Genomic DNA, 14,646 nt, shown 5'->3' with positions numbered 1-14,646 from the left:
TGAGATGAGCAGCGTTCTGCTGCACACTCAGAGTAAACAGTGTTTACCCCGTGAGTGGCGTCTCCAGTGGCATTAAGGCAGCCGCAGACATCATCTGCACCAGGAGGTGGGGCTATTGAGTGACATTTGGAGTTGGTGTACGACAGTGTGTAATTAAACAGCGGAGACGGAGAGTCCAAGTCCCGCAGGACTCACGTCATCGCTCACTCCGACCGTGTGATGGTGATAGTGCTCTTGAGTGGGCCCTGGTGGTCACCCCCTCCCCCTGCAGCCCTTCACCCCCCCACAGCCCTTCACCCCCCCACAGCCCTCCACTGCTCTCAGGGTAACAGGGGCAGTAATTGTTGGCTGAAGCCCCCATCAACTCCACTCCCAGCCCCCGGATGTTTCCGCCTCTTGAAGAAGAAAAACACATTCTTCGGCAGCAGTACGCCTGATGTATGCCGTTCCCCCCACCTCCCTCCTCTCTTCTCCCTCCCTCCTCTCTCCTCCTTCCTCCCCCTTCCTCCCCCCTGAGTGGAGAAATAGCATCTGAGTGGTGTTATTGATTTTGTGTGGGTGAAAGCAGCAGGAGGGGGGATTGACCGGGGGGGTGGGGGGGCATAGGGATGATGAGTAGACTCTGGAATGTGACTGGTGAGGAATCTGGAATGATGGTGGGAGGGGGGGTGAGGGGGGGGGGCACAACAATAGAGGAGGTTGTTTTGATTATTCATGATTCTTTTTTTTTCTTCCTGACTTTTAATAATCCACTGAAGAAAAGTAAGAGTCGACAGTGCGTCACGACATTTCAACCGTTTTTTTTTTTCACGCTGCAGCCATTAGTAGAAACAACGACGAACGCCGCGCTCACGTGACATACAAGTTTCACATTTAACATTTTCCGCGCTGCGATGCTTCACTCCAAATCATAAATGTCAAAGTGGAGTCGGTTCATCACAGACGTGACGTTTCCTCGGGGGAAAATGTCCACACAACACTTCCTGCTGCTGCGACTGGTAAACGCTGTGATATTTCACCAAATAAGCGGCGGACAGATCCACTCTGCTGCTGCAGATCAATGACCCTCAGCGTGTGAGCGTCTGAATGAGACATCGTTGTGGCCGCCGTCTGAGCACCGTGATTGGACAGAGTAATGGTAACAGAGAAAAGATGACACTATATCCTGGTTTTTACTTTGACTTTGTAATTCCCTGGGCTTCAGGGACACAGTTTTCAAAGATAAATGGGACTTGGTTTATAGGCTGCTGTTTTTGTTTTTTTTTTTACTTCATTCTAAATTTTACTCCCCCTTCAGGCCAGGCCTCACTAATTTTACTATTTGGCAATGAGAAGAAAAGAAAAACATTTTTTCCAGAAGAATCAGATCCAGTATCTGTGTCAACATGGGAGTTTTTTCAAACATCACATTTTTAAATCTGTCTTACCGTCCGTCTGACTTGTTTTTAAACCAGTCTAGCCTAGTTGGCTTTGACACTGTTGGTGTCCACCCCCGGTGTCAAACCCTCACCTCCTCCTCCCTCCGACCAACGCCGGTTCTTTTTAGTGCTAATTTATTCCGTCTCTGTCCCGTTAAATCCCACAGAAGGACGAAAAAGTTAATTTCTTAAGCAGCTCCAGACTGTGAGCGTCTGAATGTTCAATTTATGACATGAGATGATTAAAAAAGGGATGGATAGAGAGAGAAAGAGAGAGAGAGAGAGAGAGAGGAGGTGAACGGATGAAGACCCGACGTGGACAAGGATTCAGAGAATTAAAGACAGGACGCAGCAAACGTGGACACGGAGTGACGTTAAGAATAGGATTTCAACAACACACACACACACACTGGCAGGTTGCGAGTCAGCGGAGGCTTATTTGGAGCAGTTTGTCCTGTGAGGACGTTTGACCGGTCATTAGAGAGAAGCTGATGGGCTAAACAAGCACTGCAGAGGAGCTAATGAAGAGGAAACGGAGGAGGAGGAGGAGGAGGGGGAGGAGGAGGGAGGAGGATTGGAAACAGTGGCAGTTATAGAATAAATGTCAGTGGTCAGTGGTCAGTAGTCGTACGTCAGGTCGTCAACGTCTGCTGCTCTGATGATGCGGTCTTAATTACAGCGACGATGAATTTATCTGAGACGCAAATGACACATCTGGACCTCAGAGAAGTTGATGAGAGTCGAGGGGAGTAAGGGGGGGGTCTGTTGGTGTTTTTGTTTTCAACAAGAGCTGATGTGTGTGTCTGATGTGTGTGTGTCTGTAGCTATACTTGTCTGTGTGGTGTGTGTGTCTGTAGCTATACTTGTCTGGACATTTTTTCGGGGAGAGTCGTCCTGTGGCTGCGGGGACACAGGAACACACTCCTTCGTGGCTCCTGTAGACGCAGCTTTTCAAAAACACCAACAAAACTTAAACAAAATGCTTTTCATCCCAGACATTGTTCAAATTTGTTGCATATATTTCATCAGCAGAAGGAAGAAAAGTAACAACCTTGACAGTGATGAAGCAGTGTCTCTCTCCCTCTCTCGTGCTAGATGCTAACAATGACACGGCTTTGCAGTAAGTGCTGAAATTACTTTCTTTCAAATGCTGAACGATAAACACCGCAGCGAAAAATCGAATCATCGATCGACGGCTTCATTCTCATTTCCAGAGACGTGATTGGTCGGTCAGGAGTTTTCACTGGACTGTTTCTATGAGTGGTGTTTAGACGGTGTATCAGTGTAAACCACGGCCCTCGCTGACCACGCTGTTGTTTGGGACACGCCCAGGTCATGATCTACTTTAATCTCTTTTGGTTTGAATGTGAAATATAACTTTGGTCATTTCTTGAGGCTAGCGAACTTGCTAACAGCTGTAATGCTAACTGAAAACAGCCTTTGCTGCTGGAAACTAAACCACGTCCATTATTTTCTCTGTACGTTTGGACGAAGCTTTGTTTTTCACTCCCAGTGTTTTTCCTCACTTTCAAAAAAATGCCCTTTCATTACCAACTCCTCCGCAGCTCCGCTCTGCCCCCGGGGGCAGGACTCTGCATCATTTACCCTGAGCTCTTCTCCACCTGCATGTAAAGGTGAAGAACAGAACACAGCGCCGTGTTTCTTTAGATAAAAAAAAAGTAGAAACTCCTGGCTCTCCTCCACAGACGACCTGAGGAGCAGAACAAACACCTCCTCTTGCTGTGAATTTCTATCAGTATGAGCAGCTGGAGAGACCAGAGCCCGGCAGAGCGGCGTGTCAAGGCGGTGGGAGAGTGGAGACAAAGGGGTTGCATCTGGTTACAGCAGCGTCTTTTGCCTTAATTGGCTCCACATCAGCCTGTCAGTCTGTTTCTGCTGATACAACGCCGGTCCCTGTAACCCCCCCCCCACTCCCCCACTCCCCCATCCAGTGGGAGAGGAGAGCTGTTGTCAGGACCACACGTAGGAGTGACTGCCTTGGCATGAATACAAAGAGTGAGGTGCAATTTCAAAGAAACTCTGCTGCTACTCTCTCTTCTTCTTTTTCTCCTTTTTTTCCTTTTTTTTGCTGTGAAAGCACCGCAGATACAGGAGGAGGTGGGAGGAGAGAGTGAGGAAGAAAAGAGCCAAGAGGAAGTGACAGGGGTACATTAGGACGAGAGGAAGTGGGGAGGAATATGGGAGAAAAAAAAAGAGGAAAAAGTCAGAGAGCAGAGGAAGGAGTGGAGCGGTTGGGAGGCTGATGGAGGAGGAGGAGGAGGAAGAGGGAGAGGGAGAGGTAATTTGCAAAGAAAAAAGGCTGTCGTAGAAGGAGCCAGAAATGTAGGGCAGGAGTTCCAGTAAGACACAGAGGGATTTGAGGAGAGGGAGAGAGAGAGTGTTGATGAGGAGAACTCCGACACAGCTGCAGTGACGTCCTGATGCCTGATGGGGTCGTTATTGAGCCTCACAGAGACCCTTAACACGCCTGCAGGTCAAGTGTGTATGGTTGACAACGCCACATTTCTGAACTGAGCTCGACAAACAACTTATATAGATTGACAGGGCTGATACTGTATGTTCCCATGATGCTCTCTGTCGATCAGTGATGGACAGGTTCAGTGCTCAGCACCAACTGGAAAAACAATGGAGTGGATCAATACTGAGATGCTGTTAGGAGGAGTCAGAGACAGAGGAGTGTCAGGGAGGAGGTGATGGAGGAGGAAGGAGTTACTGATGCTAATGCTGCTGTTAGAACTCCTTCCTGCTGCAAAATTAAAAATTGGAGCTTAAGAATAAAAGGTGCAGCATAATTCAAGTGCAGAGCTGAAACATATGCACAGTTGGAGAGAGAGAGACAGAGAGAGGTCGACTTTTAACAGCTGTACTCCAGATTACAGGTTTGTGAACGAGACGTTTCCTCAGCAAAAAAACAGACAGAGAGAGAGAGAGAAAACACGGATCTTCTTCCTCTTCCAAACCTCCAGGACTCTCTCCAGGCAGAGAGTCCTGGGTTCCATTCCCAGAGGAACCACACATCTCTGATGGTTCAATATTTCCCTGTTTGTCTGCCTGTATTGATCGCTGTCTGTCTAATTATTGGCAGTGATGTCAGTGTATTTGTCGAGTTTCTGTACTTGTCAGCCATCAAACTGACTGAATCTGACACTGATGTAAAATACATTTAAATCATCATCATCACCATCATCATCACCATCATCCTTCAACCCTGAGGTTTCCTCCCTGCTGTTGTAGTTACATCACGTTGTTGCGCCATCATCAGTTTGTCACCGACGGCTTTTTAACTTTTGCAGGAAAACAATAATAATAAAATGAACAATATTTTTTCCCCGTCAGCCTGAAACTCCCAGTGAGAGGAGACTCGTCTGCCGCGTCACTGCCGTTCTGATCTGTGAGTCTCCACCCAACAATAACACAAAGTTTCATAGGAGACGAAATGAGTCGTGTGACTGATGACGGTGGATTTAATCAAGGCGTCGTCTGGAGCTTTAATGGATTTAATTTTGGATTCTGTTCTCCTCTCACTTAATGGAAGAAACTCCCTGTCTGTAGACGTCGGTCTGTAGACTGATGAGGTCTTCGTGTGTAACAGTGACTGTGACACAACTTCATCTGACGGTGGTTTAACAGAAGCAGAGTTTGTTTGTTTGTTTGTTGGTTCTGTTAGCGTCTTAGCCGCCGCTCTCTCAGAGAGACTTTTAACAGGATTCAGTGCTAATGAAATGAATCACAATGCTAATGTTTGGAGGGAAGCTAATGCTCATTCATTTACTTAATGGACGCACACCTGAGAGGCCGCCGCAGCCAATGGGTGATTAGGAGCACGCACGTGAGAGCAACATTTTTTTTCTTCTCTTTTCTCTAAGGTGACGACTCCTCCGTTCCGCCCCCCCCCCCCCGCCACCCCAGAATCACAACCCCGCGCCTGTAGGGATTCATAAAGACACAAACGATGCACACGCGTGTGCTAACAGCTTCCTGTCAGGGAGATTCTCCCACTGTTTTATCACTTAATGAGGCCTGACCGCTCCGCTCACCGCCGACAGACGATGAATGGAACACGTGAGAGGGTTTTTTTTTTTCTAAGTGCCGGTACAAGAGTGGCATTATGGGAAAGCAGTGCTTTTAAAGTATGTTGTGATATAATTTACAGCACACACCGACGCCGCCCACTGGTCAGGGTTTACGTGGTGTTCCCAGATGGTTGTGTTTTTTGTTTTTTATAGATTTTATCTTTTTTATTGCCTGTTTGCATTTGTGCTGTTGTGATTGGACGCTTGTCAAACCTCTGCGGTTTCATGTTCTCTTTTGTTCTAAATGAACTCTTTGAATCCCTGATTTGAATCGGTTGAAAACTTTGAAAACGTCTGCACGTTGACATGGTTGGTTTGAATGCAGCGTGATTACGACCGTGGCGACTGCGACCAGCAGCTGCAGCTCTTACACTGGGGCGGTGGGTGATCTGAGACGCACCGCTGTCGTTTCCTGCACGGCTGAAATAATCCCTGCCTTTGAGAATTTGTTAAACGCTGCAGCTGAGGAAACGTTCTGAAGCGTCTTTGAAGCTTTGATAAAAGTGAAAAAGGTCGTTTTGTCTCTAATTCAGTTCAATTCAGTTTGACTGAACCCCGTCTGCTGCTCTGAAGACGCTTTTCTGTACGAAGACCACAAACAAAATCCGCCGCTTCACCCGGGGGTTTAGAGCTAAAAGGAGGAATAACGCGCCCTAATGGTGGACTGGGAGACAGGAAGTGGTTGGTCGGGGACTCACAGGCTTTTATTTCTATTTTTTCTTTCTGCTGCCTGGAGCAGAACTGATTCTATATCAGGAGTTCCAGGTTGTAGTGGCTGAGTCTGCTGAGTCATCGTGGAACCTGTTCCTGTGGCTGAGTCTACAGGACAATGTTGGCACTTAGAAGAAAAAGAAAGTTTTTTTTTGTTGCATTGTCCTTGCAAGGATATTTTAAAAAAGTGTTTGAAAAGAGCATTTTAACAACTTGGAGGATGAGGTTTTCTGGTAAACTCTGTGTTTGATAATATGTCAAATGAAGAGAGAGAGAGTTGTTGAGCAAATGGTGCATTTGTTGTATATATATATATATAGACTATATATGTATATACACAGTATATATATATCTAGGCTCATAGAGTAATGTATATATAGACTATGTATATACAGAGTATATATATCTAGGCTCATAGAGTCTGACTGTTTTCTCTTTAGTTTTCTAAAGAGCCGTCGTTTCTCAGCAGCCAGTGACAGAAGCTCTGATGGGATTGGTCAGAAGTGCTTGCAGGGTGGTCGAGGATCCGCATTAGAGAGAAGCTCGGTCTGATCATTATGACCCTCCAAAACTCACAATCCAATACTGAGACTCATTTCACGCTGTGTGCAGCTCCACACCTCCAGCTGTGAGGAGGTGAGAATAGATCCAGGGCCTGCGGCTCTCTTTGACTTCACTTCTTTTCAGCTTTTTCTGTCACTTCTCAGGCAAACAACAAAGTGCAACAACAAGAATGTCCTCCGGGAGAGCGATTACTCTGAAGTCGCCGCGCCTGTCGTCTCCTCTGTATTACAGACGGCGTTTTCACCTCCAGCCGCTCTGCCTCGTGGCCCGTGCCACACGCCGTGCCTGTGCATTTTAAGTTGCGCGCACTGAGTCCGCAGCTAATCACATAATCAGTGTGCGCCACGACCTTTTAACCCCAATTTGTGCTTAGTGGTCTAAAAGTGTAATGGAGTGGACCTCCCTTTATCCAACGTCAGGCCTGCAGCAAACTTAGAAATTAGAAAATAAAAAATCAGCTGACAAAACATTTTGGGGGGAAAAAAATGGCAGGAAATGAGGCTGATCTTCTCTACGTGTTTTCACATCCAACCAAACAACGGTCTTCAGTTTTGGTAACTGTGTGAGTTGGCAGTTTTCCAACAAGAAATACTGCAGACTCACGAAGGGATTCTGAAAATTAAATCCATCATTTAATTTAATTTATTGGCAGAGACTTGTGACCTGACCTGGACTTGTAAAGACTTGTCGTGTCTAACGCTCTCTTACAGCCCACGAAGTACTTGAACATGTGGTCTGATTCTCTGATTTTATTTAATTGCCTTTGGTTTTTGGAGAGTTTTCCAGATTTTCCGTGGACGCTGTCGTCAGTTGTGAGATCCGACGGCTGCGTCATCAAACAGGTGACATCCTTGTTTCCTTTTTGGAAACATTTGCATTTGTCCCGCTGCTCATGTCTGCAGCGTCGCGCTTAGTTTCAGCGCTGGTGAACAATGTGTCATGTGAATTTTTTTTTATTTTCCGGGCCGGTCCTGCAGCGGATACAACCTGAATTAATGTGAAGTCTCCAGCAGAGAGAAGGGCGACGTGAGGGAAAGTCTACGTTTCCAGGGAAAATGCTTACTCCTGTGGAAATGTAATCAGCCGGCTTGTCAGGGAGAGCGCGGGAAGACCAAAGAGGTTTCGACAAATTTCTGTGACAGTGTCTTCTCCAGGCGCAGAATGTGACGGGAAATACATCAAAGTCTGCTCTGTAATTGGTCGTGTTGCCACTGACGACGCCGTACAGGCAACGATTTTATGTCACATCAGCAAAACACCACAAGGAAACACGGGCGCGTCTGCCTTTTTCGTGACTCTCTGTGTGTCAGATTTCTTCCACAACTTTTCCATCGTCGCTCGTTGCCGTACGTTAAAGTCAGAACTTTAACACAACTCTCTTCTTTTGGTCTATTTTTGGCCAAGAAGCTCATTGTTTCAAAAGCTCCTACCTACGTAATTAATGGCCTTGGCATCCAATATGTTTCTAATCTACGTGTGTGTATAGTTGGCTGTGTGTGTGTGTGTGTGTGTGTGTGGTTGTGGGGGGGGGTTGAGGTTGGCTCACAGCGTACAGAAAGGGATTACGCCAAAATACAAATAACAGTATGATCATTCCTCTCTCCCAGCGTGGAGGACAAGCTCATTAATCACGCCTAAAGAGCTGAGTAATGGAGCTGGCCTTCTGAGCCTGAGGAGCTGGAGGAGGAGGAGGAGGAGGAGGAGGAGGTGAAGCAGAGGAAAATGGCTTCTCGGTGCACGGCTTCCTGCTCCTCGCTCTGAGCGGAGCAGAATGTGACAGTGACGCGTCGTCTGTCTCCTGACGTGGCACAGGTGTCATCCATCACTCATATTTTAACCTTCCTTTCCTTCCTTCACAGGTCTCACCCCGGAGACAGACAGACAGACAGGCAGCACCCCCTACAGGCTACAGCTTACCAGGCATCGAAGGGTAAAAGGTTAATAAAGTATTTAGTAATATTTTCAGCTAATGATGCTCGCTTCAAGAAACATCAACTGGCCTCTGATGTGGTGAAGAATGAGCAGATTGTTTTTTTTTAAAATGTGAAGTGAAAATTCAATTCTTCAGTTCAGTCATTTACACCAACTTCTCCACCTCCTTCTCCACCTCCTTGTCCTCCTCCTCCTCCTATTGATAATTGCTCTTTAAGGCCTGCGTTGGACACAGGCTGAAGCTGTTTTTATGTTTTGCAGGCGCTGAATGCTCTTGGTTGAAGTCTAAGACTATGTGCCGACTGGGACCACTGTGCTGTAATGAAGCCCATCTTCTCTTCTCCGCAGACACAACAGAGCATCACAGCCTTCTAACAAGGTCAGTGACTAAAGCGGTGGTTATCAGTCTGTGATGTTGCCTGACAGTCCTCCCCGTTTTTTAAAGTGGTGTTGATACAAAAACACAGCAGCGGAGAAAGACACGGGAAACTCAGAACTCAGTCCACATTAAACCACTGCACAGTCCTTGGCCATAATGGCTTAATTGGGTAGATTTCTGTTTGGGTATCCAGCTGGCTGCCTGCACAGAACAGTCATAATGAAGAGTGAAAAATGGCCGTGTGGCTCGGAGAAAACCAAAAGAAGATGTGGCTGTCAAAGATGAAATATTAAATACGTGGCTCCTCCAGCTGTCACTGAAGCTGCGGCTGGGAGAACGATGCCTCGCAGTGTCTCCACGACGCAGATGCCTTTGTTCTCCTTGGCTCGTGCCTTCCAGCTAAGTGTACCTACATTCTGGGAGTGTATTCTCCAACCCAGATCTGTCTAGAACTGACCCTGTGTCAGTGTGTGCAGTGGAGACTGCCTTTGTAAACGCCTTCTGTCTTCTTGTCTGCAGCTGCACCACGCTTTTTTTCTTTTCAACCTTGACAGCAGCCCTTTCAACAAACACAATCGGCCGTCGCTGACATTTGTTGGGTTTTTTTTTTTTCCTGGGCTGAATTATTTAACACCTGAGTGTTCCGCTCACGCCTCACCCTGGGCCACCTGCAGCTCAAAAACTTTATTTTGTCAAGTAAATATGACATTTGGTCTCAAGAAGTTCTGTAAAGTTCTGGTTCCGGGGGAATTTATATTTGAGAGGATTGATGTGGGACAAAAGACATCCATCCGTCCGTTTGTCTATCCGTCCTTTCATCCAATATCTTTCCGATTGTACAATATATAGATTGTACAATCCAGAGCCTAAAATGATCATTTCTTTCCACAGTCTCTCAGCTGAGAATCCAGTTGAGTTTCTCAGATCTTTTGTGGTCGTCTGAACTGGAGGCTTCAGTTTAAAGATGATCTGGGTTCATGTCCTGATCTGCTGAACTGCTTCCTGTAGATTAAAGGACTCCAGGTTTAAATTTCAATCCTCCACCTGAACAGTGTGTGAAGGCTGGAGCGTCGGAGTCACAGGTTCATTTCCATCCTGCCTGGCATCACGCTCCCCCTGGTGTTTGATAAGGCTGCTCTCGCTGCCGTCTGCACCGTCGAAAAAATCTCCACATTACTTTGTCTCCGCCTGACTCACGGGATCTCACTCAGGGATCTGTATGATTCTGCTGTCGGAGAGGCAATCATGGAGGACCACTTCTCCAGAGAGACCTCCACCTCCTCCTCCTCCTCCTCCTCCTCAAAGAGGAAATACAAAGCCAGATAGTTCTAGAAGAAGAGCAGTCCTTCTCTCTGCTTTGTCTGTCTTTGCCTCCTTCAAGTCTCTCGTCTCGTTCTCTCAGCCTGGACCTTTCATGGTTCTACAGTCTCTCTCATATTCTTCTCCTCTTCTCTCATTCTCTTTGCCTTTACTTTACTTGACCCCACCCCATCCCCCCGTCCTCTCAGTCCTGTGGTTTTTGCTCTCTTATCTCACCACAGTAAAGACCGACCAGTGTTTAATTCCAACATAAATCAAAGCTGATAATCACGTGTGTGGAGATTCAGATGCATAAAGACGGTTCATAAAACGTGGTTTATGGACCTGGCGTGGAGACTTCCTGTTAATATTTCAACAAAAAAAAGACAAAGAAGAACAAAAAAACCTCCTACGGTCTCTGGAATGTTCCCTGTGTTGCAGTGAGTTCAATACTCGTGTGGAAGATAAAGTGGGGGAGTCAAAGGCTGTGCCCGGCAGTGCCTCGGCGTGCCAGCCGGCAGATATCTTAGAAAAATCAATATGGCAGAGAGGTCAGCAGGCAACGATGAAGAAGACAAATGTCCACGTCACGTGGTTTCTCACCAACACCTATCACTCTGCACCACAGGGGGCAGCACTCATGTAGAGGTTTAATAAAAGCTGCAGCATCTCTGGGAACATGGACAGATCATTCTCCAACACACGCCGCTGTAGCAGCTGTTCATGAAGCTGTGGGAGTCAAAGTAGGGGGCGCAGAGCTGTTGCTGGCTGAGGGCAGCTGCCCTGAATGTTTTCTTTATGTTTCCCTCACGAGTGTGACCACCCCTGTGGTCAGGGGCGGTCCTAGGGCCGGGGCCACAGGGGCATCAGTCCCAGCTGAGATCTGATTGGTCGCTTAAAGTGTCCTTGACTTTGTCTTTCGTCGCCTGAATGTCAATAGGTTTTATGCCAAAAGAACAGAAATAAATGGGCAGTTAAGTTATGAATCTGGACTGCTGCTGTCAGAGGGAGGGAATCGATTCTCATCCACAGCTCAGTTTACTGACGCATTACAGACAAATCCTCCGAAAATCAAAAACTACACGGTCACTGAATATTGGCATTTCAGGCAGTGAGGGGGAAAAGATGCTGCTGCTGCTGCTGCTGCTGCTGCTGCTGCTGACGCTGACCTATCAGCCCGACGACTTTTACATTTATTTGAGCTCCACTTGACTCCAACTGCATGAATATAAAACATTTTGGTTCAAATGACAAAATCAAAACAGACGTGACGACTCTGGTCGCAGCTCGATTGTCAGTTTTTATACTTTTTGACATGTATAATTTAGTGGTAAAGGCCAAACAAACACAACGGTCGAATCTGTTTGAGCTTTTTTTATGAAGCCAAATAATGACAAGACTTTAACTATTTTTTAAACCTTGAGGCTGCATGGAGAACTGCAGTTTGATTTGATGAAAACCTTCTACTGAACATCACGTCAGTCACAGCTGCAGCTCTTTTTCAGTATCATCACTGACTGTGGTTAGTACTGGTAATAACCAGAGTAACCAGTGTGGATGTTTTTAGTCATAGTTAGGCCCACGATGGCTTCACTGTCCTACAGAAAAAAAATGTTAAACAGCAGAAATGTGATCCCAGTTTCCCGTGGCAGCCTCAGACGTCTCACTGCAGCGTGACCCAGTATTTTAAAGCTTTTATAAGTGTCTGAATCTCAGGCTTTTCTACTGTTTAATTGACAAGTCGGCGCCGTCTGTTACTGAGTGGAAAATCGCTTTAAAAAGACAAAATCAATAGAAAAACTATTTGAGAAAAGTGAGATTTTTCTGAGCCCCTTCAGTTGTGGCTTCAGTGTGTCATAATACGCTGTGGCTGGGGTCTGCCAGCCAGTAAAAATGGACTGACTGTAAATGGTTTATGTTGAGAGTTTGTAAAACTCAGCACAGTTTCCAGCAGCAGCAGCAGCAGCAGCAGCAGCAGCAGCTACAGTCTGCAATTATATGATTCCAAAGTTGTTTTCCGCACCAGTGCAATTTCTCTTAATGAATAATTGCTCCACCTTCTGTTGCTTTGTCACATGATGAAGTGGCTCTTCAGGAGCTCCACTGTTTCATTTTGCAAAAAGCCATTTTTAAAACCACCTTGGTTTTTTTTCTTTCTTTTTTCTGACACTGGAGAACAATGCAGTGAATGTCAACTGAAAGATTCTTTCTTTCTTTCTTTCTTTCACTCACTGGTTTGAGTCGTGTCACATCGCTCATATATAAATCATCACTCAGCCCGACCCGGTCCCGACGTGGACAGAACCGACTCGTGGGTCGGGATTATATGTAGTACAGGTTGTGCTTGTTGTAGGTTGTCTAAAAAACCACCGTACGAGGGGATTGGTTCTCTTTGACTCGCGGTGATTTCACTCCTCAGAACTCACATCGATTCATTTTATTCTTGGCGTGTTGTGATAAACAGGTGGGAATTGATGTCCNCAATTACGGAGTAAGAATGTAGCCATGGATTTTGCTGGTAGCATAAGCTGTTATTATTAAAGACAAGTGTGATGAATGACTGGAGTGAAGCTCACTCCGTCTTAACTGTGTCGTTAAGTCGGTGCGTTCGGTTCAGCTGGCGGAAGTAAAGATGTGATGTAATTATAATAGATGGGGCGGGGGGGCGGGGGGGGGGTCAGTGATTTGAAGAGTTTCTGGGGTCGAAAGTAAAGATGTTGTGTAAACGTGAGCTGGTTTAAGGAGGAGTAAAACAAAGAGTCGAGTTGTTGACAAAAAATGTGTCGAGATCAAGAAAGTCAAGAGGTCAGAGGTCAGAGGTGATTCTACTGATTTTAGGTGAAGTGATGGAAAGAGTTGAGAATCTGTTTCAAGGCCAGAATTGTGAATCTACGTGGTCGATCTGAGCTGCATGCGAACTTGGTCTTTACACAGAGGTCAAACGTCTGAAACCTGCAGCTGAAGCTTCAGCTCCACAAGCCTCGTAATGAATGCACCATCAGGCGCGCCACTCATTTCCTCCTCTCCATCACTGCCTTCAATATGGCAGAAACACCAGTCCACAGCTGTTTACCTTATGGTCGATGATGCCACTGTATCCCTGGAGGACCGGGGGATGGGACTCTGCCACCGCCACGGGGGCTCCGGTGGGCCGGCGCAGCTGTTCATGCTGTCGGATGTGGGTGTCGTTAGCGTCCCTGGAAGCGACGTTGAACCTTCCGTTGTAGACGAGGAACAAGCTGGCGCACAGGAGAAGCAGGAGAAGCACCGTTACCCCATGGCGCTGACAGAGACACAAACAGATGCTGGTAAATTAGTGCACGTCACGAAGAGAGATGAAGTGTCAGCTGCATCTGTATACAGTAGTCAAAGAACAGAGGAGGAGCAGGAGGAGCAGGAGGAGAACATTATCATTATCACTGTCAACGCTACATTCCATTCCCACAGGAGAGGTGCAGCTCACGCCTCAAAATGACTCACAAAAACTGGATTGATCAAAGTCACTGGAACGTCTGCTTCATTTTTTTAGAAAAATTAATTTAAAATAAAATGAATTTGAAATCCGTTCCTGCTGCCACAGTGGAAGAACCTGAGACGGAGGTCTGATAATCAGCCGCCTGTCAGTGATCGACTCTCACCAGCCTGGACTTCATGCATTTTAATGAGTTAAAAAAAAGAAAAACTTAATTGATTTACAGTAAGAGCCACACCTCAGCTGGGGTCAAAGTTCAGATCAATATATCCTGACCTTGTGTGTGAAGATAATAAATATACATGATAAATAAACCATGATAAGACGCATTTGGTCCAGACTGTGGCACAAAAGTAGTTTAACAACAACAACAAGAAGAAGAAGAAAAATGCCGTGGATTTTCACGGGATAAAACTCAAGTGCATTGATCCGTGGGTAAAGTGACTCCAGCTGCTGCTGTGGTTCGAAGAGTTCAGAGCTCCACGCCCGCTCTTCACGTCCTAATGTCCCCGTCCCACGCACACGCAGCGGCGTAACGGCGGCTGCGAGGAGCGCACTTGTCCGCGGCGTCGGTGCCATTCACCGAGCAGTTCCCTGTGATGGAGCGGCCACTCACCATAGGTGTCTTCATCTTGCTGTGCTCCGTCTTATCGCCGCGGCTCAGTGCGTCTCCCTTCACTCTCTCTCATGGTCCAGAGAGGCGCGTCCTCCTGGCCGCTGCTGCGTCCCCGACGTTCACTCCACTCTCTCTCCCCCCGCACTGTGGCAGCGCCGCCT

The 14,646-nt window shown here is 46.7% G+C and overlaps 2 protein-coding genes across 3 annotated transcripts in view; one reads left to right on the top strand and one right to left on the bottom strand.

Moving 5' to 3' along the window:
- The window catches only part of st6galnac5a (ST6 (alpha-N-acetyl-neuraminyl-2,3-beta-galactosyl-1,3)-N-acetylgalactosaminide alpha-2,6-sialyltransferase 5a), a 28,172-nt gene extending 13,532 nt beyond the window's left edge, over nt 1-14,640 (bottom strand). The window contains exons 1-2 of the mRNA XM_008334902.2: nt 14,486-14,640; nt 13,471-13,680 (exon numbers count right to left, since the gene is read on the bottom strand). Of these exons, the coding sequence (XP_008333124.1) occupies nt 13,471-13,680; nt 14,486-14,500 (225 nt within the window). The 5' untranslated portion in view covers nt 14,501-14,640. The remainder of the gene's footprint in view (nt 1-13,470; nt 13,681-14,485) is intronic.
- The window catches only part of pigk (phosphatidylinositol glycan anchor biosynthesis, class K), a 52,479-nt gene that overhangs the window by 30,636 nt on the left and 7,197 nt on the right, over nt 1-14,646 (top strand). For both annotated transcript variants that reach the window (XM_025066181.1, XM_025066180.1), the window contains 2 exons: nt 8,647-8,724; nt 8,981-9,098. The gene's annotated coding sequence lies outside the window, so the exon portion shown is untranslated. The remainder of the gene's footprint in view (nt 1-8,646; nt 8,725-8,980; nt 9,099-14,646) is intronic.

Source organism: Cynoglossus semilaevis, chromosome 20 (assembly GCF_000523025.1).
Source record: "Cynoglossus semilaevis isolate Cse_v1.0 chromosome 20, Cse_v1.0, whole genome shotgun sequence".
NCBI classification, from domain to species: Eukaryota; Metazoa; Chordata; class Actinopteri; order Pleuronectiformes; family Cynoglossidae; genus Cynoglossus; species Cynoglossus semilaevis.
Note: the sequence above shows the minus strand (reverse complement) of the source record. Positions and strands in the feature narration are given on the sequence as shown.